This window comes from Sarcophilus harrisii, chromosome 5 (genome assembly GCF_902635505.1).
Source record: "Sarcophilus harrisii chromosome 5, mSarHar1.11, whole genome shotgun sequence".
Lineage (NCBI taxonomy): Eukaryota > Metazoa > Chordata > Mammalia > Dasyuromorphia > Dasyuridae > Sarcophilus > Sarcophilus harrisii.
In genome coordinates, this window is record NC_045430.1 from 63,416,367 (window position 1) to 63,443,575 (window position 27,209).

At 36.9% G+C, this 27,209-nt stretch overlaps 1 protein-coding gene across 2 annotated transcripts in view; it reads left to right on the forward strand.

The window, feature by feature from the left end:
- Positions 1-27,209, forward strand: part of LOC100926503 (voltage-dependent L-type calcium channel subunit alpha-1C) — a 342,775-nt gene that overhangs the window by 234,757 nt on the left and 80,809 nt on the right. For both annotated transcript variants that reach the window (XM_031937793.1, XM_031937792.1), the window contains exons 23-27: positions 1,257-1,309; positions 2,445-2,591; positions 4,924-5,125; positions 7,699-7,857; positions 8,739-8,849. In XM_031937793.1, coding sequence (XP_031793653.1) covers positions 1,257-1,309; positions 2,445-2,591; positions 4,924-5,125; positions 7,699-7,857; positions 8,739-8,849 — 672 coding nt within the window. The remainder of the gene's footprint in view (positions 1-1,256; positions 1,310-2,444; positions 2,592-4,923; positions 5,126-7,698; positions 7,858-8,738; positions 8,850-27,209) is intronic.

Below are 27,209 nucleotides of genomic sequence, written 5' to 3' on the forward strand. Positions count from 1 at the left end.
CAGTAAACTCCAGTAACTTCCTATTTTCTCTGGAATCAAATATAAACTCTTTTTTGACATTTAAAGCTCCTCAAAACTAGGCTCATATTTCTGGTGTTCTCACACGATGTCCTTCCACACACTTTCCAATCCAGCCATCTTGAACTACTTGTTATATTTGTCACACACAACAGTCCCTCCCTTGTCTCTAGACCTTTGCAATTACTTCACTCCATTCTTAGAGTCTTCTCCCTGCACGCTTCCCCTTTTCAGATTCTCCGACTTCATTTAAGACTCGGCTTAGAGCATCTAGGTGGTGTAGTGGATAGAATAATGGCTCTGGTGTCACGAGGATCTGAGTTCAAATGTGACTTCAGACACTGCAAATCATTTCCCTTGATTGTCCCAAAAAAAAAAAAAAAAAAAAAAAAAGACATCTTAAATTTGCCTTTCTGCAAGAAACCATTCCTAATCTCCTGGTTGCCAGTACCTTTCCTTCTAAGGCAACCTTCCATCTACTCTGCATGTATCTTGCACGCATCTATTCACAAACATGTTGCCTCACCCATGTATATGAGAATATGAGTACCAGAAAAACTATAGTATAAGTACCTCAATGGCAGAGACTAATTTTCCTTTTTCTTTGTATCTCTAGCACTTAGCACAGTGACTAGCTTAAGAAAGTGTTTAATAAAATACTTGTTGATTGATTGAAGAAACAGGAAATGTTTAGTCTGAATAAAAGAAGCCTCAGGAGGAGAGAGGTTGAGGCATGAGAGGTGTCTTCAAATACTTGAAGGACTGTCATGGGGAAGAGAGATTTCAATTATTCTATTTGTTCCCAGAGGGCAGAATGAGGAATAGTGGATTGGAAGTTGTAGAGAGACACATTTAATCTTGATAAAAGGAAAAATTCCTAATAATAAGAACTTTTCAAAAGCTATAGTTATATGTTTTAGAAACAAGTTCATAGCCCCTGTGTTAAGAATTCCTGGACTTAAGGGGGTCTCTAAAATTCATTTCAATTCTACGATTCTGTGACTCTAAAATCCTCTCATCCTAATCCTCCATCCAAAAATCACTTCTGTCCAAATGTTATTTGTGTTTTGAGGTCCAAGTAACTTCTCCCTGAAGCCTTCCTGTGCTGATCATCTTTCAGAATTCTGCCTGTATTTATAGTTTAGTCTTATTTTCCAACTCCATGGTACTGAAAACTATGCATTAACATGTCTTAATAAATATTTTTTGATTAATTAAAATTTCCCTTGATCCTCTAGGGCAAACTCTACACCTGCACAGACAGTTCCAAACAGACTGAGGCAGAATGCAAGTAAGTATAATTTAGTGTGGAGTCAATTCAAAGGTCAGTCTTCCCCAGAAGAAATACTTGATGGCTTGGGACCGGCAACCGAGGAGAAACATTCTATTCTTTCTCCAAGACCAATATGGCCTGAAATAGACCTCTTCAGACATCCCATTTGGGAATCTGTCTCTGTTGACATCATATAGAATCCCACCGATTACTGTACTGTAGCAAAACCCACAGAGGTTTTGCTATATGATGTGACATTTAAGGAATTTGCATAGCTTGGTGGGCACAGGTATAGATGCCTGACATGCTTTTGTTACAAATCCACTCATATGAATTTTCTAATTCAATCACTTTCCAAGTTTGAGGTGTGATTGCATCACCCCTAAATCTTTTTCCCTATGTAAAGACTACTGGATTCTCAGAATTATGATACTCAGATATCACAATAGTCAGAACTATGTCATCAGTGTCACCAGCAGCTGATAATCATTACAGGTGGAGATTCAGAGCTACATAATAGTCTCGAGACTCAGAAATGACACCATCTTCCAACTAGCTCTAATATCTACTTGTTCTATACTTCCCAAATTAAAGTACACCATAGGGACACATCCATGCTCCCAGGGATTTGTGCCAGAAGAATCATCTTTGTCACTAACACATAATATTAGTTTTCATTCAATCATGTCTCTTTTTATTCACTGTTAGAACCTCACACCACTAGGGATTTCCCTTCTTCCACTAATATCATATTCCCATTCCCTTCATACAATTAACAAGTGCTTCAGGCTCCAACACAAACAAACAGGAGCCACAATGATAAGCAACAATCACACAGTTCGAGAGAATATAGTGCCCCTTTTCTAACTATGAGAGTAATCACCAGTTATGAGCAACTACAAGATCCTTTTGCCTCCCTTGTACAGCTATCCAGTTTTTAACTCAGGAGTCTAATGGCTTTGTTCATTGCCCAGGGTTGACTGACAAAAATGATGGGGAAGGATGAGGTATTCCTGAGTTACTTGTCTCAAGTATGGTTACTGTGGTTTTTTTCCTTTTATTGCTATATCTCCATTTCCTTCCACTTTGTAAATGCTTATTAGTTTTTCTTGATTGAATAAATGAAGAAACTAATTTATCTTTCCTTTCTCAGGGGCAATTATATCACGTACAAAGATGGTGAGGTAGATCATCCCATAATTCAGCCTCGAAGTTGGGAGAATAGCAAATTTGACTTTGACAATGTCTTGACTGCCATGATGGCCCTCTTCACTGTCTCCACCTTTGAGGGGTGGCCAGAGTGAGTATGAAAACCAATGTGCCCACAGCTTTGATGCCCAGAGAGGAAATTGGGCATTAGTCCCCTGATCACCCCATTTCCTGTGCCATACATACTCATATCCTTTGTAGACCATCTACTGTACAGCAGGGACCCTATCCTAACACTTCCCCAAGCACTGCCTCAGGCATATAAATTGCCTATAATAAGAGGCATGGCATAGTGGGAAATGTGCCAGACGTAGCATCAGGACACCCATGTTCCAGTCTCAACTCTACCATATGCTAGTCTCTGGGCAAATCATTTGACCTCTCTAAATTGAATTCATTTCATGAAAAGAGTGGATGAGGGGCAGCTAGTTGGTGTAATAGATAGAGCTCCAGCCCTGAAGTGAGGAAGACCTGAGTTCAAATCTGACCTCAGACACTTAACACTTCCTAGTTGTGTGACCCTGGGCAAGCCACTTAACCCAAAACCCACTTTAAAAAAAAAAGGTAGATGAAGTCACTTCAAGTTCCTTCTAAATTCAATACTTTCCAAGTTTCTGTGATAAATCAGTGATTAGTTGATGATCCAGGAGAGTGATGACCATGTTAGATATAAACTTAGCTTTTAACACACCTTCATAGATAAATGTACCATGGGGTAGAAACTTCCTTAGATTGTAGATCCTATAGTATTCAAAGATTCCAAGATTAATACTTTAATGTTTTAGGGTAATAAGAGTTGAAATGTTACTTCATTGAAATAAGGTACCTCTGAGCATCCCTTCTTCACTAAAATCATGTACCTCTGAGCTGTTTCTAAACTGTTATCTACACTAGCAATAGAAGAAAAGCAGTTTTTAAAAACTTTTAGAAGAGTGTACCAAATAGCCTTTGTATCTTTGTCTATCAACTTTTCCACTAAAGCATTAAAGTATGTCTGAATAAGACCCATTTGACCACCTGCCTTTTTTTTAATTCTAATATTAACCCCTTCTAAACTCTCCAGATCAGCTGTTTTAACAATGGGAAATATACAGATATTTTATGGTAAAAAAATTAGATTTTGGATGAAAAGTCAGCATTATTTGTGCAATGAGGTTAGGATGGGGTCTAAGATGAGATTCTTCATAACTTTTTAGAATTTGCCTACATATCTCATCACCACTCGTCTCTAGCATGTCTCTCATTTAGGGGACAGCATCTCAGCTTGTGGTGAAACTAGTGGTTGTCATCATCAACTGTATGCCCATTGTTCATCAAATACAAGGCACTGTGGTAAGCTACGAAGATGTATACAGAGCACAGTCCCAACTCTTATGAAATGTATAATTTAATCAAGGTGATAACACAAATGCAAAGTAACATAGAATACATAAAAAGATAAGAGCATAAGATTACACTTCTCTCATTTGAAAACTCATATTTTTTATTAAAGCTTTTTTATTTTCAAAACTTGTACATGGATAATTTTTCAACATTGGCCCTTGCAAAAACCCGTGTTCCAAATTTTCCCCTCCTTCCACCTACCTCCTCCCTTCAATGGCAAGTAATCCAATATATATTAAACATGGATAACTCATATTTCTATAGTACTTCCAGCTAATAATGCATATTTCTCACAACATCCCTGTGAAATAAATATTATCCCCATTTTATAGATGAAGGAACTGAAGTTCAAAGGGTTATAATGATTTGCCTAAAGACATATAACTAGTGTCAGAAGACCAAGACTTCAAGTGGGCTAACTCTCAATCAAATACTCATTCTATACCATACTGTTTTCCTGGGATTTAAAATATGTTGACATATAAAATTCTGGTCCACAATGCCTGAATTTATAAAATGTCTCCAGAATAAAGAGGAACTTAAAGAATTTTTAAACAATAAAAGGTGGAATTAAATCTATTTTTAAAATGAAAATGGCACATGAAGAAGTGTTTTTGACATATATAATTTCCTAATTAATACTTTTGAAAGGGAAATATTACAAGAATCAATATTTTCCTATAGAACCCCTATTTCCATTCCATAGAATACTATTTAGAAAGCACTGGCATAAGGCATAATAATTACATGTTGGTATTCTAAAGAAGTATGGTATAAGCATTCAAGATTACATTGTCATTTTTATGTAAATCTTTATTTGCTCACAATCTGATTTATTTTAGACTCAGCCTCATTCCCTTTGAGTTGTAAGTCTATGGACTCACACTAATTTTCAGTTAGGTTCTTTCAATATTTACAGAACTTTGGAGTCAATGTCCAAAACTCCAATTCCTAAGTATCCCTAGTACCAAATACATTATAAGTCCTCAGAGAGATATTGTCTTTCCATTTCACTCTGTGGGATTCATCTCTTCCTCCAGGCTTCTATACCGATCCATCGACTCACACACTGAAGATAAGGGACCCATCTACAACTATCGAGTAGAGATCTCCATCTTCTTCATCATCTACATCATCATCATCGCCTTCTTTATGATGAATATCTTTGTGGGTTTCGTCATTGTCACCTTCCAGGAGCAGGGAGAACAGGAGTACAAGAACTGTGAACTGGACAAGAACCAGGTAGCTTCCTAAGGGAGAAGGGAAAGAGAGAGAGAGAGAGAGAGAGAGAGAGAGAGAGAGAGAGAGAGAGAAGGGGCATCTAGATGGTGCAGTGAATAGAGCACTGGCCCTGGAGTTGGGAGGACTTGAGTTCAAATTTGACCTCAGACCCTTAACACTTCCTAGCTGTGTGTACTACTTGGGCAAATCATTTAACCCCAAAGGCCTAGCAAAAAATAAAAAGATGAAAACCCAAAAGAAGGAAGGAAAATACATTTGACATTCCAAGTCTAGACACAAGATAGACAAGAAAAGGAAAAGATACATTAGGGTGGGCAATACCATAGCTCATGGAAAGCTTGGAATCAAGCTCTGAGTTTCTATCTCTTACCTGAGTGACCATGTATAGGTTACTCAACCTCTCAGCTTGAAGCTCTGCATCCATAAATTATGAATGCAAACAAAGGATCTCTAAGGTACCTTCTAAACTAAATCCTATGACTCAACTTCTAGTCTGAGAAGTAACAGAAGAGAGAAACTACAGCATTAAGATAACTTCTCCTGTTTTCTATTATGAAAGGAACTAAAGTTTTGGGGAAACAGGGTTCCTTTTCAGAAACACTGTGCAAAGGAATCGCAAAGTCCAAGTCACCAAATTGGCCCTTTATCTCTTAGCTCTGATTTGGAGTAGATATGTGAGGAGAGAAGAGCCACAGAAATAATTATTAAGGAAAAACTTTGTACACCAGAGAGTAAAGGGAAACAAAATCTTTGTGGGAAGAAAACAGTTACCAAATAATTGTCACACAAGAAATTAACATTTTTTAAGGAACTTGATTGCAAAACATTATACTAAGAATTAAGCAAGATGAAAAGTTCAGGTAAGATTTTGTCCCTTTCCTCAAAGAATATAGTCTAATGGAAGAATGAGATATAAATAAATACATAGGTGGATAAATAACCATATATACAAACATATGCACATAAATTACAAAACTTCTTGGATTAAGCTAAACACACTAAGTGAATTTAACATTCATTTTTTTAAAAGTCAAGTTCTTTTGCCCAATGCACATAAATTAGACTCCTTTCCCAGAATAACTTTAATATTATAAAGTTATAGATAGCAGAGATGGATTTATTTTTAAATTTTCAAATTTAAGGTGTCTAATTTGTAATACTTGACATGAGAATATGAAGCACACTTCCCCTAAGTCCTTTGACACTTGCTTTGGACATATCTATAAATGGGGAAAAATTAACAAATAGTGAAAAATACTAATCATCTGGAAAGAAATATTCCTAGTCAGAATCCTAAAAAATGTGTCCTGTGCAACCTCTATGGTCTCCTTGAGATGTTCCATCTTTAGAACACCAAGTTATTTTGAAGTGAATCTGAGCCCCAAGCTAGTGACCACAAAAACTAGATCTCACTTTCATTATTAGCACAAGCATTTTCATTAGAGATGAGCTGTACTACACCATAAGTACTTTGGAGAGCTACAAAACAAAATGTGATGTGATGTGAGCTTAACCATCTGAAGAAATCAAGGATGACTTTCTGGAGTAACCAGCTTTTGAAAGATGAAGATAACAATTCAGCCAGTTATGAGAGTTTTTATTTGATAAAGTAAAAATACCAATGAGTGGAGGTGAGGGAGAGAGGAAAGTAATTGTCTTTTAGTAAGAAAGAAGCTTGCCTTTGCCCAAGACCAAGGAGAAAGACTTTCAATTTGAGCATATGATATTCCAGTCCCAAGGACTGAGATAGAAACTCTTAAATTGAGGATGGTTGGGAGTATAAGAACTATATTCTGACCAAGAAACATGGAACTTCTTCAGAGAGAGGAATAGGACTGGGAAGGAGGGGGAAATGAAGAGATTAAATCAAGTAATTAATGTTGATTATCTAGAAATATTAAGTAAGTCACATTAGAAGTTGGGTGAGGATACAGAAAAAAACAAAAACAAAAAACAAAAAAAATTTTTACCACTAGTTAGGATTATAGCATAGAAATGAAAATTAAAATATATATGTGTAGAGATGACAAAGATCTAGTTAATTACAGTAAGAAAGACTTAGTCTCAAAGTGATCTTATCACCTATCAACATTTTGGAAGTGTTTTCTTGGGTTACAGACTCTAGGAAACAGGAAATATTTAAGAAAGTAAAGAAAGGGAAAAGACCTGGATGCCCTTGGAGGAGACTATGGCAAAGAAAACAATCAGCAAGGAGATTATTACTTTTGTCTTTTTGGTCTTTCAAACAAAATCTTAGCTTGCTTTATTTCACAAGTTAAAAAGAAAATAAACGTTTTTAAAAGAAAATAAACCCTAAAGGAGTTAGAAAAATAAAAACAGTACATGTATGAATAAAAGAAAGAGGAAAAAGAAAAAGAAAAGAAAGAAAGAAAGAAAAGGACTGGAAAGCAAAAAGTTCCTCCTATCACTTCCAAAAGCAGGACAAGCCAATTCTGGTTTCCTGTATAATATACCCTGGGGATTTGAACCCCCTCCCTCTCCTATCACTCCATGTTACTAACTGACCTCTTTTTTCTTTTCTCTCCCATCTTCCCTACCCCTACTCCCAACAGCGACAGTGCGTAGAATATGCTCTCAAGGCTCGACCCTTGAGAAGGTACATCCCCAAGAACCAACACCAGTATAAAGTGTGGTATGTGGTCAATTCCACCTATTTTGAATACTTGATGTTCGTCCTCATCCTTCTCAACACCATCTGCTTGGCCATGCAGGTACGTCTCGGGGGCAGAGGGTACTGAAAATAGTTCTGAAGGGGCTGTGGACGCTTCCTTGATACTAGGGAAGGGACAGAAATAGATAAAGCTACATGAACCTCACCAGTTTCAATTGGTAGCCAAAAGGAAAGAATGGAGATCAGCAGCAGTCCTGCCCACAGCTGTGACTGCTTCATTGAGAAGAACATAACCCTTTTCCAGGGTGGGTCCCATTGAAGGACCCCCTACTTTGAGAGAAGAAAGGCAGGGCAAGTAAAAGGAAAATAGAATTCAGCCCATCCATTCATTGCTACCTACAAAACATGGAATATAGATGCCATTTTGAAAGAAGTCAGACTCTGGAGTTAGAGGACCTGGCTTCAAATCCCACCTCTATTATTACCTTGTGATGTTGGAAAGTCATTTCAATTCTGTAAACTTCCATTCCCTCATCTATACTATATGAAGTTGAAATAGATGACTACTAGCTCTAGAGTTGTGGCGGTGTATGAGCCTGAGTCAATAACCCTTCTATGTAGGTAGAACAGAGTCCCATATTAAGGCTCTCTGTGTTTTACAGAAATAGTAGCTGAGGTCTCCATCATATTTTTCCTTCCCAATCTAAGAAGGGAAGCTGTGATCCAAGGCCACTAAGGCCTTCATGTTTTTCAGTGGTATCAAAGACAGAAAGAAGCTCTAAGATCTGTCAACTAGAAGATACAATGTGTCCAAGATCAGCTTCTTGGGAGTGTAAAAATGGGGTGAGAAGGTTGTTTTTTTGTTATTGTTTTTTAATGTTGTTGTTGGGGATAAGAATCAAACTCTGAAAAAACTATGCTCAAGAATAGGTAAGACACAGACTCCATTCTCATTGTACCCTGGAAATTCCTTCCTCCCAGCACTACGGTCAAAGCTGTCTTTTCAAAATTGCCATGAACATTCTCAACATGCTCTTCACTGGCCTCTTCACTGTCGAGATGATCCTGAAACTCATTGCATTCAAACCCAAGGTAGGTAGGCCTTTGAAAAAGGTCATCTAATTTCAGATCATATGCCTAGAAGAAAGGGATAGAGGGGAGATGGGTGTGTTAAGGCAGAAGGGAGGCAGAAATATGCAGTGAAAGGACCCCCCAAATAATCACCCCTAAACCTACCTAAATTTGGAACAAGACTATGGGGTCCCTGGAATGGAATCTCAATTAATGCCTATAGTATTCCTGAATTTGGATACACAGGTGACAAGTTCCCCCTATAAAGTACCCCTTCTTATAAGGAGGACACAAAATTCTATGCTCATTTTCTTTTTTTTTTTTTAATTTTTAAATTTTACTTTGCCCTATTTCATGTAGAAACATTTTTGGTCATACATGTACATTCATTTTTTTTACATATTTCCTTATAAATCATGCTAGAAGAAAAAATCAGAACAAAAGGGAAAAACCACAAGAAGGGGGAAAATGTGTTGATTTACATTGTCTCCATAGTTCTCTCTATGGATTCAGATGGCATTTTCCATCCAAAATTTATTGAGATTGCCTTGGATTACTGAACCTCTGAGAAGAAGCAAGTCCATCATAGTTGTCTATACCCATTTTCAATCATGTAAACTAAGGGCCTCTACTCATGGGGAGCCTTTATGTTAAAACATGACTAAGTAGGGATATGTCTACAAATTAATGCTCCTAATCACCCCAGGCCTCCCTGGGCCCAGGGCATTTCCCCACACATCAATTACACGTATAACATATACAGCAAACTCCTCATTGTCAGAAAGGCTTGATTTACTTGGTTGAATCTTAATCTTACTACTCTTGCCACTGCCTACCTTCAGACCACACAAGGACTCTTTAATACCAGAAAACACAACCAAGAAAGGAAATGATTCTCAAATCCCTCCATTTTCTCAATATTCTCAGCTTTCTGGTAAAAGGTTGGTTAGATAAGAAAGTTTTAATAATTTATTAAAATGGAGGACATAGGAATGAATCACTATGGATTTTAATTATCTGTGACTCCCCTCTGCCCATATTTTCTTCTTTCTCCCCATTACATTTATCACAGAGAATTGAGAGGTAGCTATAATTCCCAGGGTCTTCCATTTCCAAGCACTATGGCCAGCTCTATCTAGCTCAGGGGTGGGAAATTTTTTTTCTGCCAAAGGCTATTTAGATATTTATAACATCATTCACAGGCCATACAACATTATCAACTTAAAACTCAAACAGCGGGAGGTTGTTGCACCTAGCTTTCAGTTCATCATAGCCTGCTGTTACCTTGGCAGGACCAGGCCAAATGATTTCATGGGCCTTATACAGCCAGAGAGCCAAACATTCCCCACCCCTGATCTAGCTAGTAATAATTGGCTTTTGATACTCCACACCAAGCAGCATAAAACTACTTCCAAGAAAAAAAGCATTGACTTAACAGTAGCCACAGGGAGGGAACTTTGAGGAACAGTGTGGGGGCCAAATCATATCTAGGACCATAGTTCAAGCTGACCTGGATAGTCTCTTCAGCTCTTGAAGCTACCAACCAAGCTACCAATGCCTATGCCAGCATTAGATAAAATAAGCAAATATCTCAACTAGATTTTCTTTCTCAACACTTATTTTCAATTACTCCTTTATCCATTTATTTTGCATCCTGTATCTGTAGACCCATGCCGATAAGGAGACTGAAATGTTTCTGGGATGGCAGAATGTCCATCATAATCCTCAATTTCATTACTCAAAGCAATAGTCAAACATTTTTCTATGCATAATACTGCCCAAACGAAACTTCATTAAAATGATTTCTGCCTTTAAGGAGTTTGTGATGTAACATAAAAAAAGGCATCCAGAACACAGTCTAGGTGTTTAGGATCTTGCATAACCAAAACAGAACAAGATTCAGGTGGAAAGAATCTTACATGTGATTTTATTGATGTAGGAAAAACCCTGTGAGCAAGCTCCATCCACCAAAGGAGATCAGTAGCTATTGTGTAATTTATAGTTTTAAAGAATTGCCTGGGTTATTGAAAAGTTAAATAACATGACAAAAATCACAAAACTAGCATATGTCAAAGAAGGGACTTGAACTGATTCCATTGTACTGAACTGCTTTTCCCATAAATCAACAAGACTCTTAATAAATATGATTTGAGAATGACTTTTTCTGACTCCTCCAGAGCAGCTTTTCACCCTTCCACTCCCCCTCAACTCTAACAGCCCAGGGGGAAGAGAATCTTTCTGGACTCAAAGATGAGTACAAATACTAAACTATCCTGGCCATTTTCCACCTTGTCTTAGCTTTTCCTTACTCATCAGGACAGCCAATCAAATTCTAAAGAGTTGACAAATGCTGGAAGACTCCAAATAATAGAATTTCTGATATTTGCCTCACTTGTACAAAAGACCTCCACGAAAGGTTTACCTTGCTGTCTCAGCTTTCATGATATTTAAACCATACAGCCCTTAAATACTATCTAACACTGCCCAATTCAAGATACAAAATGCCACGGAATTAAGTCTGAATGCCTGACACAATAATTCTTTGACTTCTATGATCTAAGCTGGTCTCATTCTCTCAAGTAGTAATAAGTAAGAATAAAGACAATAGCACTTACATAGTCCTTTAATTTTTACAAAATACTATTTGATTCTCATAACAAACCTATAAGTAGAGGCTATTATTATTCTTATTTTACATTTGTGGAAACTGAGGCAATCAGTGACTCGTCCAAGGTCAAACAGCTAGTAAGCAACTGAAAGAAAGATCCAAAATCTGCTGCTAGCCAATTTGGAGAACCTCCCTTTGGAGGCTGTCCCCAGAAGAAATACTGCATAGAGTAAATAAAGACAAAGGATAAAGAGCAGCATATGCGTCCCTCAGGAATGTCACAAGCCAATACAAAGAAAACTTCCAAAAAATACAAGTTAGGGCCTACAAAGCTCCCTGGGAGAACTAAAACAAAAATAAGTCAACTGAGAAGAAAGTTAGTAGCAATATAACCCTAAATGGGTCAGCTGGAGCTACTACAAATATGCAGAAGAGGCTTCCTAAAAAATGGTTAAATTGGCAGTTTATCTTAAACATTTCTACAAACTTTCAGCTATACCCTTCCAAGAAACTAGTTCTTATGCTACCTTATTCTTTCTCAGCACTGATACACAAAGGTAATAGTGACAATGTGACTATAAAAATAGGTCTTGGGAGAAGATAACTATGATAGTAAGGAGAATGTCTTTAGTGAAATTTACAGTACTCATGAAGAACAAGTTTTGAAGGGGGAGAGATTAAGCCTCCCAGTGCCCCATAAACCAGAGATAATCTTTGAGGAGCCTAGTATAAAGTAAATCTTTAATAAATGCTCAATCTAAGGTTTCACCTGGATATGAAAGCCATTGTAGATTGAAGAGTTGTGACACTAATGATATGGAATCCTAATCTTTAGATTAAAAAGCCATCCATTTCCCCAAGGCAAAGACTTGGGCCAAATAGTATATAAATGGCATATACCACTGGCTATGAATGTGCTACTGTGCAAAGTAAGCTAAACTGGCAATGTGTTGGTAGAGTGAAACTCCCTTCTTCTGTGGAGGCTCTAGGGACTTTTAGCTCCTCTGCTCTGGAGAGCATGGCCTTCCTTTTTTAAACCAAACCAACCAATAGGGCTGACCCCTGGCGATGAAAAATGCCTGGAATTTGCTTATATGAAGCTGAGGACTTATTTACTCTTCTTTTAGAAAAAATTGCACCCTGAATCAATCTCTCTCTCTCTCTCTCTCTCTCTCTCTTTCTCTCTCTCTTTTTCTCTGTCTCTCTCTCTCTGATATACTGTATCTTCATTTAAATATTTAGCTTAAATCTAAAGTTCATAAAATCTCCATAATCTAAATCTGCTTTCTTATTTTCTCATTGTTTCCAATCTGACCACTAGCACTCAGGTAAGCAGAACGAGCAGAGATTTGAATGATCAACTGAATTTTAACACATTTTGCACATTTATGCTGGGAAAATGCTTTAAACAACGTCATTTACAAAGATAGCCATTTTAAAAGTGGCAGTCACAGTCTGTCTATAGCCACCAGATGGAGAAAGGGAGTGTGGATAGGAAGAGCAGGGCAGGGCTCCCCACAGAAGTGGTTCATGCTTGCATTGTCCTCAACTTCCCGGCTCCTGACAAACCCCACCACACACACTTCTGTTCACCACAGCATCTATTTTCTCCTCCTTGCCACTTAGTTCTTTGTACCTCAGTTTAGTTTCTGCATTTCTTATCAATAGGTATACTGGCTAAGGTTAGGGTCTAAAGCATCTGGGTAATTTGCCCTTAAATAAAGTCTGAAATCCCCACAAAGAATCCTAGAAATGGAAATGGCTACTAGCAAGTGGCTTAATCCTCATCTCCCTCTGTTCCATGTTCACACCTTTTGACAGATTTTTGAAAAGTCAGCTAAGATATACCTGACATCAGAAAAAAAAAAAACAGCAAAAGAAACAAAGTAAATTTCAATACTTAAAACACTAAAGATTTTCCCAGTATTCCAGAAAATTACTTTCAGATGCTGTTCACAACAAATATTCAGCAATACATGCAATAGGCACATATGTGTATTCAGTCATGTCCAATTTTTTGTGACCCTATTTAGGATTTTCTTAGCTAAGATACTAGAGTGGTTTTCTCAATTTGCAGATGAGAAAACTGAGGCAGACAGGGTTAAGTGACTTTCCCAGGATCATATAGCTAGTAAGTTTCTGAGGCTAGACAAATTGGGGCTTTCTAACTCCAAACCTGATGCTCTATATCCACTGCACTATATAGCTGCCCTGCAAAAGACAGAACAGTTCAAAGCACTGCAAGCAAGCTGCTTCATTGACTACATGTCTAAATTACATTCAAGCATGGTGCATGAACCTATCACAGCAGTAAGAGCAACATAATATCAATATGCCTACAAAATAACCAAACATGCTTTAGTATTAATGTATAAATGAATAAAGAAACTGTATTATAATACATAAGAGAAAAATATAGCTATAAATATACCCATAATAATTGCCTAACACTACTATATAATCTGATAAACAGAAAAATAGTTGAAAGAAAAGCATATCAATGAACATGCAAATACATGCAAGGCGCTTATTACATTGCTAAACATTAGTATAACCACTTCTCCAGTTTTACCTGTAGCATCCTAAATTAATCTGGACACAGGTTGGATAGATCTTGCTTTCTTGTGATCAGCTGATCTATTTGCCCTGGACGAATTGATGGTATGGGCTGCCAGGGACATGGTAAGCACTTAATAAATGCCTGTTGGGTTGATCATAATCCTAATTAGAAGTTTAGTTTGGAAATTATGGAGGGAATAGGCTAGTTACCTATGTTCATAGACTCTTGGGAATATCTATTTACCCTAGGAGTCTCTATGGCTAAAGTTCTAAGCAAGGGAGGGATTGCCTCTGGGTTCAGATAACATATGACCAGACTACTCAAGTAGTTCAGCTGACTCTTATTTGTTGGATTACCACATACAAAAAGCATTCTAGTGGTCTTCACTATAAATGCCATTTCCTTGAACCAGTATCTGGTTCAGATAGTCTCTGTGTAACAAGTGGGCTATATATTTTATTTAGACTACAGAAATAAATGTCTATCACTTATCTCCATTGTACACCAGAGAGTGGAATGTATGGAGTATTAGAAATCTAGAACCACTGGTGTGAAGTGCCAAATCCTCTTCATGGCTGCTCATCTTCCTTGGGTGAAAACTTTCCCCCAACTCTCACCTGTGGCACCAAGGAGCTGTATAGCATGCACAAGTGGCCACACCCAGTAAGCCATTTTGATACATGTGCTAAACCAGGTTGAGGGTAACTTCAAACCTGGCAGTAAGTTAGGAGAATGTGTACCCCAAGCGGATATGAAAACTCCCTCAAAGGAATGGAAAGATGAGAACAATTGGTTCCAGTGGCCATGACAGCACCTGAAACAGGCATAGCAGAATTCTTAGAGCTTCCTAGATCATCACCAGTGATCTTGACTTTTGTTCTACAATTGTGCTTTGATGATTCTGGAAAAGAGAGTGACTCTGGAAAAGATGATTTTGCACAACTCTATCTCACTTAGTTACAGGCAAGTCATCACCCGTGATGTTGGTTCTCTTCAAAAATAAAAATAATAACAGCATCAGAGAGTCCAGCTAATTCTCTTTTAAGCAATATACAGTTGCCATTGCACATTTCGTTAATCGTTTTTCTAAGACTCCAACAATTTCTAGGGCTGTTCTGTAAATCTTTCCACAGCTAGGTATGAAGTAGCTTTCCATTTGTCTTCTAACCTGTATGGCCCCTAAATATCTAATTTCTCATTTCTAGTTTGCTGATGGTCTTTTCACAACAAAACCAGGCATCAGACTGATTTGTTTTTGTCAGAGCTCTTCTGAGTTGAAGATCTGACTCATTAGGCAACTTTCAGTTTCTATGCTAAGTGTTTGCATTCTCTCCATCTTCTGAGACTCCAAAGTACAAATCTATAGGTAGGTGTGGATCTTATCTGAACATTAGTAAGAACAGTGTAAAGCCTGTGACATTCCTGGTGGAGCTGTACAACTGTTCTAGAAATGCCATCTGGTTGACTGCACTGAGATTGTTGTTCTAGCCTCAGTGTTCCTTAACTTGTGTGTCCAACAAAAGTGATTGAAATACTTAGGTTTGTGGCAGGGGAGAGTGAAGGGAAGAATCACTAATGGGGATAATAAAGTTGGTTTCATATTTCTTGATGTCTGGCAAAGCTTGCATTTACCTAAGATACTTGATCTCAAAGTTTCTGCTTTGGTCAGTATGAATACTGGAAGGGAATTTATCCACTGAGGAAGACTTCCGCCATAAGAGTTTACTAACCATAGGTGCTTTCTGGTTCATGGTAAAGTATGCTTATGCATACCCATTGCAATGATCAGTGGCAACTAAAATATCACTTCTCACTCCCTCCTTTCAGAGATAAAAAGCTAATGCAGATAAGTTCTAAAGGTTTGATAGGATTTATATTCCCCAAATTTGCAATACAAGTTGGCAATGCCTTTCTTTAAACACACTTCTGAATGACATCTGCTGCCACATTGGGTCAGTAAAATCTGTTTCTTTTTAACTCTAAGCTTCACTCTTGCTTGACATGTCCAAAATCATTGTGCAAGTGTTTTCATAACTACGATACAATATATGTTGGTCAGTATCAATTACTTCCTTGTACCAGGTATGGAATCAGTCTTAGTCAAGTATAAAATATCTTTTGAGTAGCTCCAACTTCTGGCATTCTTTCAATAGTAAGGTACTTTTTCAAAAATAAGAATTTGAGTTTCTTAGCAGAATTCCCTTTTTTCTTGGCTCATGCCATTTCTCATGGTCTTTCATCATCCATCTGCTCTTGCCACCAATTACCTACAGGCAACTTACTGAGGCAGAGAAAATTGGTTCAATGAAAGGAGATGCTTGTATGCTGCTGATAATCTGGTGGAAATCTTGAGCTCTCAATTAACACTTCCATTTGATGATCACCCAGTTCCCTGAATACACCACACCATAGCTCTCATGTCATGTGGTCTTCAACATAGGGTATCTGCATCCACACTAGTCTTCACCAGCCCATAGTTAATGCTGAATGGATAGTTAGCTGGTAATGCTACCCATATCAGACAAGCAGTATTAAACTTGACTTGTCAAAATATGACAGTGGATTATCTTGCTCCACACTTGTTCTATATACATAGTCTCTTCAATAATGGCCTTCAAAGCCAAAAATCTTAGCTTGTGGTTGGGACAGCAATTTAAGTCCTCTCCTGACACATATGGTTGATTTTTTTTGTAATCATTATTCTCTTGTAATGTGACTACCCTCAAGCTTTTCAGACTAGTATCTGCAAACAGGAAAAATGGATCTGTCTAGTTACCATACTTTTGCATGTGTGGCCAAGTCTTACAAAATGTGGCCATTTTGTAATTTCTCTCTGGTCAGTGCTCAAACCTTGCTATGACAATAGAAGGTGATCTAGATACTTGACCAAAACTGATATTTGTCAGTTTTTACTAACATATTATTTAGCTTCAGAATATTTCTTTCTGGTCAATCCAATACTTTCAATAATTTCTCCTCACAGTTTTCTCAAAGATCTTGTCTTCTGCAGTACTCACATGGTCTTTTTAATCAAGAATGCATCTAATCTGTCAAATTGATTCTGACCGATACTTTCTTCTCTTTCCTTTGCATTTATATATTTAATTGATACTCTATTTTTAGTGCATACTTTTAATGTTTATTTTGTAACTCATGTTTTATTTATGTATTTTAGTTTCCCAATACATTTTAAGTTCCTTGGTTAAAAAAAAAAAAGAATGCATCCAATCTATATGTAGGAAGGGAAAGGAAAAGAGTAAAGGGAATAAGTATTTTTAAAAATTTTTTTATTAAAGCTTTTTATTTACAAAACATATGCATGGGTAATTTTTCAACATTGACCCTTGCAAAACCTTTTATTCCAAATTTTCCCCTTCTTCCCCCGACCCTTTCCCCTAGCTGGCAGGTAGTCTAATACATGTTAGATATGTTAAAACATATGTTAAGTTCAATATATATATATATATATATATATATATATATATATACACAGTTATCTTGCTGCACAAGAAAAATCAGATCAAGAAATAAGGAAAAAACTGAGAAAGAAAACAAAATGCAAGCAAAAAACAACAGAGAGAGTGAGAATGCTATGTTGTGGTCCACACTCAGTTCCCACGGTCCTCTCTCTGAATGCAGATGGATCTCTTCATCACTTAATAAGTGCCTTGTACATGGCACTGTGGCAAGTGATTTACAAATGTTACTTCACTTGTGAGATATGGCAATCTTCTCTGCAGAAGGTAGTTTGTTCTGTTCTCTATCTCCTAATAGTGGTGTTCATGTATCAGCTTGTCTTGATCTCCATTTCCTTTATCTTTCCAAGAATATCTTGATCCACAAGGTTACCTCTCACCAGATTTTCTGCAAATGTTGACTATATTATCTTTATCTGCATCTATATTGCAGCTGTTTTGCTTACACACACACACACATGTGTGTGTGTGTATGTGTGTGTGTGTGTGTATACACATGAAGTGTAACCCTGAGGTGGTTAAAATCAGAATTTGTGAAGTCGACTATCATGTCTGATCTCTTCCAATTTATAAGCTCTAGCTTAGTCTATCATAAACCCATGTTTGTTTGTTTGTTTTTCTGGGCTATAATACCCTTTAAGGATATCCTTAAATCCACTCATCCCCAATGTCATTTGGCCACTTTGGTAGTCTGATCATGTCTCATCTTTCAGAGAGTACCATTCCTCTTCCCACCAAGTCTGAATAGAATACTGTCCACCTGCATCACAGATTTACGCAGCAATTTCCCTTTGTGCTAAATGGAATCACCAAATTTAGCACATGCCATCTCAGCAGTTAGAGCAGAACATTCCTGACATGTGAATTTGGTGTTTCTTTTCCCCAGAGACTGTCTATTTTCAAATGACTCCTCTGCCACCTTCCATCAAACAGTTTATCATGTCCTTCTTAAATACCTGCCAGCTCTATCACGGTGGTCCTATTGTACATTAAACACTTCTGACAAGATTCTTAGCCTCCAAGATGTGTCTGCAGTAAGCTATCTATCTAGTCATGATCCTCCCCTCAGGCAAGGTTTCTCTGTATGATTCATGGAATCTTGTGCTTACATTCCCTATATGCCTCTATATGATCCCAGGTATCTAAAACATCACAACTCACAAGTGAGGTTTTTTATTTCTGACCTAAACAATGTGGTTTCCACCTTCCACATCCCAAATGAGAAAGCATTTTGCCTCAGCCTCATCCACATATGAGGCATCTAGTTCCAAGTCTGTTAAGATACCCACTTTGCTCATTAAAGTTGAAAATTTCATGGCGGACCTCTCCTTTGCAGATGGAGATTTGCAGGCTAGTTCCCTGGTACTATTTCCTACTGGGATTTTATCAGGAATTTTTGAATGATCAAATGAATCTGACAATTCATAGAGTATATCCTTAATAATCTCTTCTAGCCTGGTCCTGCTACTGTCCACCAACTATTTTCATAGATTCTTTTAATATTTTTGAAATATTTATAGTTTTATACTCTAGTTATCAATATTCTACAACCTTAATGCATGAAAATACATTTATCATGACATATTCCATATTTATAAAAGATTGATCCACAATAACAGAATAGACAAGCAACAATACTGAATTAAATGCCAAACCAGCAATATGACATGATTAGTTACTTCGAAATTACAAATGTGAAGAATCTACTTCAATATTGCTAATAGATGAATTAAGATTGTGATGAAAATGAGAATTTGAAACTATTCTTCATTCATGAAGTGAGTTCAATTAGTGAATAGGCATTTACTAATTGAATAAAAATCTGTCACTATCACATTGCTATTATTTGCATATTCATTAGTATAAATTATCCATTATGTAAATAAAATATATAAATATATGCATTTATAAATAATGAACAGTAAATCATAAAGCAAATTTTCTATATAAAAGTTATAAAGTAAGATGCTAAAGTCATAAAGTAAAACTATCTATTTGCATATTCCCTTTGCTATTATAAAATAAATATGCAAATAAGTGGAATTTTAACAGTGACAGACCTTTATTCAATTGGCAAATGACTATATAACATTGAACAAATTATTAATGACTTCAGATTTCAATTTTCTCATCAAAACCAGAGCTAATTTATCTATTAGCTGCATTGAAACATGTACTTCACAATTAAATTTACTATTTGAATACAACTGATTATGATGAAGAGAAATCAATAAGAGATTAGAATAAATATAAAATAAAACAAAATAACACATTTATAGGTATTTAATAGGATTTAAAAAATCATATTGTAAGATTTCAGTGAACACATTTTTATTTTTGTAAGGAAAAAGTCGATCCAAATTATAACATGCGGATTCTTCCAAAAATGGTAAAAATAAAAAAAAAAAAGAAAATGAAAATGAAATTTAAAAATAAAAACATAAAATTAAATTTAAAAATTAAAAAACAAAAAAGTAATAAAATAAAAATAAAAAATAGTAAAAGTTTTTTTAAATTTAGCTAAATTCAGTTCAAAGCTCAAAAACATCCAAAGAGAAAACAAACTTCAAAAAAAATTTTTCTAAAATCAGAGTATCTCTTGTCTTTCTTCAGTAACCCTGAGAATTTAAAAACAGAGAAACCACATGTAGTTCAAATGTATAAGCATCAGGTGGTACTAGTGAGCAAAATAACCTAAGTTGTCTAAAGGGCTGAGGGAGAAAGTTAGTCCTCCCTTTGTAGACGCAGGGCCTGCTTTCATCTCCCTCCTCCAAGGAATATGGTTTTCCTTTCAAACCCAACCCATCTTTTTGGCTGACCCAAGGAAAAGAAAACCAACTGCTTTGCCTGGGACTTTTTCCTGGCCCTTGCATCAAGAGGAATCTGGCCCTGAATATTATTCTCTTCTTCCTTCTAACATACTCTACTTTTAATGAAATATGTAGCATCTCAAACCCCCAGCCAGTTTACACTGACAAAATCCAAATTGAGTTTATAAAATCTCAAAACATTAAATTTACTTCCTTTCCAGGTGTCCTCCTTTGATTCCTAATCTCATCACTAGCATTCATGTAAGCGGAATTGGCCCAGATTTGAATGGCCAGCTGGATTTTAATGCATTATCACAAGCATACTGACAAGACACTTAAAACAATATCATTTACAACGAGGGCAGTTTTTAAAAGTAGAATCTACACCCACCCCCCTTCCCACAGAGGGGAAGGTCATCTGTTACAGATCGAAGCCTAGCTTCAAAACAATTCAGGGCTTCCCCAGAAATGCTTCATGCTTGCATTGTCCCTAATTCCTTGCCTCAAGATTTTCTGCAGTTGCTCCTAAGGCCCCCATCTGCTTCCTCCTCCCTTTTTGTCTCTCTTCAATTTGACTTGTGCCATCTTACTGACTAATCCCTGCCAAAGGTTGGGAGTTGAACACCTCTAGTTATTTTGCCCCAGATAAAGAGTAAAATAATCTCAGAGTTTAGAAAGTACTGGAAATTGAACTTTGCTAGTCAGTTGCCCAGCCACCATCTTGCACCATTGACCTAACTTTTGTTTTTTGCCAAATTTCAAAAAAAAAAAAAAGCAATAGACTAGATTTGTCTTGATCAAAAATGAGACCACAATGACCTTACATCAGCCCAGCAATGGCCATCATAAAGAATCAGTACCCTGCTTGTATCACCCAGTAGAGCAATAGAATTTCTTTCTAATGGGGACTCTGGATTCCCCCTGCTCCTTTCCCATTATGAAGAAAAAGAGGTTCCTTTCTTCCAAAAACAAAACCTTCCTAAACAAAATCTAAAAACCAAAGGACTAACCTAATCTTAACAAAACAGAACAAAAGTGAAGCCTTTAGACCTCTGGAACTTCACAGTTTTTCTTCTTTCAGGAAACTTTGTGTGAAGGGGTAGTTGCAGGATTGTGGAGTTTGTTATTCTTTCTCCAGAGAGAAAGCCACTTTCTCTGGTGTAGGAAACCAGCAATGAAAGCTCTAAGGTGCATGCCCAGAAATCAAGAGAGAAAGAGAGATTTAAACCTCTCTCTTTGGGCTGTTGTTTTTTCGTTGAAAATCCAGAATCTTATAGTCAGCTGGTTTGCTTTTATATTGTCAAATTTCTTTCCTGTCTGGCTTCATCATTTCAGTCTCTTGTTCCAAGTTCTCTTTTTCTTCCATTCCCAACCAGGACTCAGCAAAGTGTTCTGTACAGAATAGGCATATAATAAGTGTTTACTTCATTGAATTAAGTGTTGTCCTTTTCCTAACAATTGAGTTAGCAATGATGAACTAGATTTTTGTATTCATCATTTTGCTCTCCAAAATCTAACTTTATTTTATTTTATTTGCTTGGTTTTCTAATAACCTTGTTATCCCTCCAAAGGCAGAGAGTTCTCAGGAATTATCTCACGTGTGCTAAGTAACTATATCACTGTTTCTGTGCCTCAGTTCATTTCTGTGTAAAATAGGAATAGGTGTTTAACAGGCTTTCAGTAAGGCTGGTTGAGATTTAAGTTTGGAAAGTTTTTCAAAAAGCTGGCAGTTCCTGTGTCTGTGTAACATGAATGATACTTCCCATATTCCATTGCCAACAAGACTTTGAATCATGTCCTTATTAAACTGTTTGCCCAAGTGATGAGAAATTCTTTCAAAAGTGGAATAAACTGTTTCAAGCTCCTGTTGAAGGCCTTGTTTAATGTCTTTAGCAGAAGCTGGATGTCCACTTGTTGGCTCTGTTGTAAAAGACTTTTTCTCAGGGATGGACTAAATGACTTTAGTCTTTACCCTTTAATGGTCCCATTCTAATACTGAAATTTTGTGATTCTGTGTTCATTCAAAATGAAATCTAAAGTAGATCTTACTGACTTCTCAGCTCTTCCAACTGCCAACTCAGCTGATTACTCTTCAGTCAGATTTTAGTGTCCCTTATAATTCTGACTTGAAAATCCATTTTATTTCATTTATAAGAGACATTATATGTGTCATACTATTAAAGACAGCCAACTACATTATAACTGCAACCAACACCATTATAACCAATTACTTTATAACTACAACTAGTGACATTTCAACCAATGACATAGCAACATTACCTAAGCTGGTTGATACAATGAATAAAGTCCTGGACTGGAATTCAAATATTGCTTTAGATACATATTAGTTATATGAGGAACCTTGGAAAGTCTCTTAAATTCTTTAAGTCTCATTTCTTTATCTTTAAATTGAGGGGATTGGAATCAATGATTTCCAATAACAAATCTATGATCATCCAAGTTACTACTTTTACATTTGGAAGTGAGTTTATCAAGTGTCTCCAGCCTCCATCCATGGTGTTGGTAGGTGTTTGTTATTCTCCCTGTTACTTAGTATCTATATTTATTGTTCATATTTACCTATTATTGCTGCAGGCTAGAATATTCGAACTAGATAGAAAAGAATTATTAATATTTCTTTATTGTCATATTTAAGAGAAAATCCCATCTGTATTGATTCAGTGCTCAATCCAGTTGTCTAGAATTTTCCTGAACCTATGTTCAACCTTTAGCCTTGAAGCAGTTTGACATAGTCAACCTGGAGTAAGGAAGATGTAGATTCAAAACCTGCTTCAAACACTGTGTAACTTTGGGCAAGCTACTTAACAGCCCAAAGCCTCACTTTCCTTATTTGTAAAAATAATGGTAATAATAACAACCTGAGATCATAGATATAATGAATCACTACACAAATGTGGGTGGCATCTTGGGTGTCATTTCATCCTTCATTGCCATGCCCTTCATTTTTTCTGATATTGCCTTTCAGTTTTGAAAAAATCAACTAATTCATTAACCAAGTTTGAGTTAGTCCCTCCGCATGAATATCTCTTTTTTTTCATTGTCATTAAAATCATTACAAAATAAGTATAAGGCCAAACCTGCTTTGTCCCAGCGTCTGAGTACTTAGTGGGCCTGCCTCCCTTTTTCATTTTATACCTTTCTCCTCCCCCTCCTGTTAAAAAAAAATCGTCCCTTTTAAGTTCCTCTGATATTTGTTCATCTGTTTATGTGCTAAGTTACAAAAAGCTCCAATGACTCTTTAATTTTTCAGGTCTGAAGCTCAGGTTTTTATTGAGGAGGCATTAACAAATAGTTTTGGAAAAATAAACTGAATATATACTCTATAATGCCTTGCACAGCTGCATTTATCACAATGGAAAAGAGTATTAGAAAGGTGTAGGAGAGCAATTAGCCAGGAAAGGCAGGGGAAGAGGAATCATCAAATCATTAAAAAGAACTTCAGAAATCATTCCACAAAAATGAGAGTTTTCAGAAAAGTGAAGGATTTCCAAAGCAGATGTAACTCACAAAAATTTTCTTAAGAATAGAGCACCAGCCCTGGAGTCAGGAGGATATGAATTCAAATCCAGCCTCAGACACTTGACACTTAGCTGGCTATGGGAACAAGTGACTTTACCCCAAATGCCAGAGAGAGAGAAGAAAAGGAGGAGGAGGAAGAGGAGGGGGAAGAGGAGGAGGAGGGAAGGGGGAAAGAGAGGGGGGAGGAAGGAAGGAAGGAAGGAAGGAAGGAAGGAAGGAAGGAAGGAAGGAAGGAGGGAGAAGGGAGGGAGGGAAGAAAGGGAAGGGAGGAAGGAAGGAAGGAAGGAAGAAGAAGGGAGGGAGGGAAGAAAGGGGAAGGGAGGAAGGAAGGAAGGAAGGAAGGAAGGAGGAAAGAGGAAGGGAAGGAGGAAGGAAGGAGAAAAGGGGAAGCAAGGGAGGGAGGAAAGGGGAAGGGAGGAAGGAAGGAAGAAAGGAAGAAAGGAAGGAAGGAAGGAAGGAAGGAAGGAAGAGAGAGAGAGAAGAGAGAAGAGAGAAGAGAGAGAGAGAGAGAGAGAGAGAGAGAGAGAGAAAGGAAAAAATCCTAAAAAATTTTTAGGATTTTTTTTTCAGAAGGCAACTAGTAAAGGGAAATGCATATATGGCTCAGCTCTTAACTAAGAATTGTTATCTTTCTCCCCTTCCATGCCCATTTTAGGCATGGATAATCCTGCCCCTTTAGATCAGATAGCTAGGTAGTTCAAGTTTCTATTTTCTGGGTGAATTTTTGGAAAGCCTCAGCGCAATTACTATTATTTTGTTCTTCAAAACATTAGTTTCTCTCATAAGGAAGGAAGGAAGGAAGGAAGGAAGGAAGGAAGGAAGGAAGGAAGGAAGGAAGGAAGGGGAGGGAGGGAGAGAGAGAGAGAGAGAGAGAGAAGAGAAGAGAAGAGAAGAGAAGAGAAGAGAAGAGAAGAGAAGAGAAGAGAAGAGAAGAGAAGAGAAGAGAAGAGAAGAGAAGAGAAGAGAAGAGAAGAGAAGAGAAGAGAAGAGAAGAAAAGAAACAAAATTTTCTGACATGAATCTCTAGCTAAGTTAAAATCAACTTTCCTCAGCAAGCACTGACCCCTGCTGAAGATCAGATTGCAACTCTAAACACCTTTGAGGTCTTTACCTCAACACAAACAGACCCATAAAGTTGCTCTATTCCCCCAGGAACCCAAAGGATATAGTCCTGACACTTTGATCCAGAGACCAACTGCCTTCCTTTCCAGAAGGAAATCTAGAAACTTACAATATTAGAAAAAGAAACATTGTATCTGCAAAGTAGATTTCAGTGATAATGAGATCCAAGCTTAAAATGCCCTAGTGTTTCTCTCTCAGCAGGAAAGGAGCCAAACTCCTTATAACTAACACAGAAGAGCATCTTGTGCTGATTTCAAAGTTGTCACAGTACAGGAGTTTGGGAATTGAAAAATATCAGCAGCTTGGCATGTTGTAGGACCAACAAGAAAAGAAACAAAAATATGTTTGTGTTGGACAGGTAAAGAAAAGTAGGTGCCTACAGTTTCATGAAAAGTATTTAAGAGCATTAGTAAGATGCTTCAAGAGAGAATTTGGTCGTTGAGAGAATAACATGGGAAGAGTAAATGTGGTAGCATGGAATGAAATTCAGTGATTATGTTGAGTATGGGTATTCCAAAGTGTATACATTGCTTGTATGTTAGAAAAAAAAAAACAGTTCATTCAGGGAGTAATTTCAGAACAAAGGTTGTTTCAGTGTTTATATGTTTGGTATTAGGTAAGGTAAACCTGATGTTATGTGCTTGGGAATCTTAAAACTGTGGTTGGAAAGATAGTAGAATGATGATAGAAAGTAAGGGAGTTGGAAGGTAATCTCTGCCACAAAATATATTCAAGACTGGACTGTTCTGGGATGCAATATTGTTAAGAGTCTGTCTCATATAACACCTGGATCATAAACTTTTGAGCTTCCCTTAGTTTCTGTTATGGCAGAGCAATTAATAGCAATACAGGTCTTTTCTTTACTGTAGTTCTGCTGTATTCTCTTAGTTATAAAACTACCCATTGGAACCATAGCCATGATGAAACTGACCATATTGCTAACAGGACTAAAATACATCATTCATTCAACAAATATTCATTAAGCAACTATGCACTATAGTTAACTGGACAAGATACAGATATAAATGGCATTGATGCCCTAAATTTTAATAAACAAGGTATAAACAGCACATGGCCATACCTCTCAGAAAATAGCAGACTAACCTACTCTAATACAGTGAGCCTTCTAAATAACTAACTGGGAGGATGTGAAAAGTCAAACCCGCAAGGTTTCATTAAGGTCCAAGATTACATTGTTGGAGAGGAATGGGGAAGGAAAATATGAAATCTTCTTAATCTTCTCTTGGGTTCAGTTTGATTTGGTAATGGTCAGTAATTGGCTACTATACAACATTTTCCTGAAGACCTAATTAATGTTCAATGTTCGTAATAGCTCAAAATAAACAAATATCTACTTGTACTAAGAATAAGAGCAACCACGTTCATTTTACTGTAGTTTTAGAAAGGATCACAGAAGCCATCTAGTCTAAACTTTTCATTTTATAAATGAGGAAACTGAGGTTCAGTGAATTTAAATGACTTGCTCAAAATCACAGAGGGCAAATCTGAAATGTATTTTTGTTTATTTTTATATACTGGCAATAATAGGAAGCCTCTAAAGTCTTGAGCAGAAGAATAAGATGTTAATATCTGTGCTTCAGAAATATCATTTTGGAAGGGCAGCTAGATGGCACAGTGGAAAAAGAACTGGCATTGGAGTCAGAGAAAGAAAAAAAGAGACAGACAGAGAGACAACGAGAACACGTTGGGAGCTGTGTGAAACTTGGATTGAAAAAAAGAGCATTAACTCAAGGAAACTGATTAAGAGACTATTGCAAGGATTATAGTCAAAAGAGTCCTTAACTAGGATAGTACCTTCTCAGTAGAGAGAAAACAGATGGGAGAGGTGTAATGGAGAGGGCAATTTATTGGAAATGATGAATAGGGGATAGGATAAAATGAGGAAGATTGAAGATGACTAGGAGGTTGCAAACCTAAAAGAATAGTAGTGCTCTCAACAGAAACAGAGAAATCAAAATGAGGACTGAGTTTAAAGGAAAGGAAGAACATACAATACAAAGAAAAATAAAACACAGTTCATGCTGTCATGGCCCTGAAATGAATTGGTAACTATTTTCTCCTTGCCCTAAATTCAATATTTTGTTCATAAAGAAACAAAACATCATGGGACAAAAGGGGAAAGAATTTGTTTTAGCTTCCATTGAGTATTAGTTAAATTATTAACCAATGAACATTAGCTGAAGTGACTAATACTAGACTTTTTCTAGCTGTTACCCTCAACACTATCTATTGGTCTATCCATTC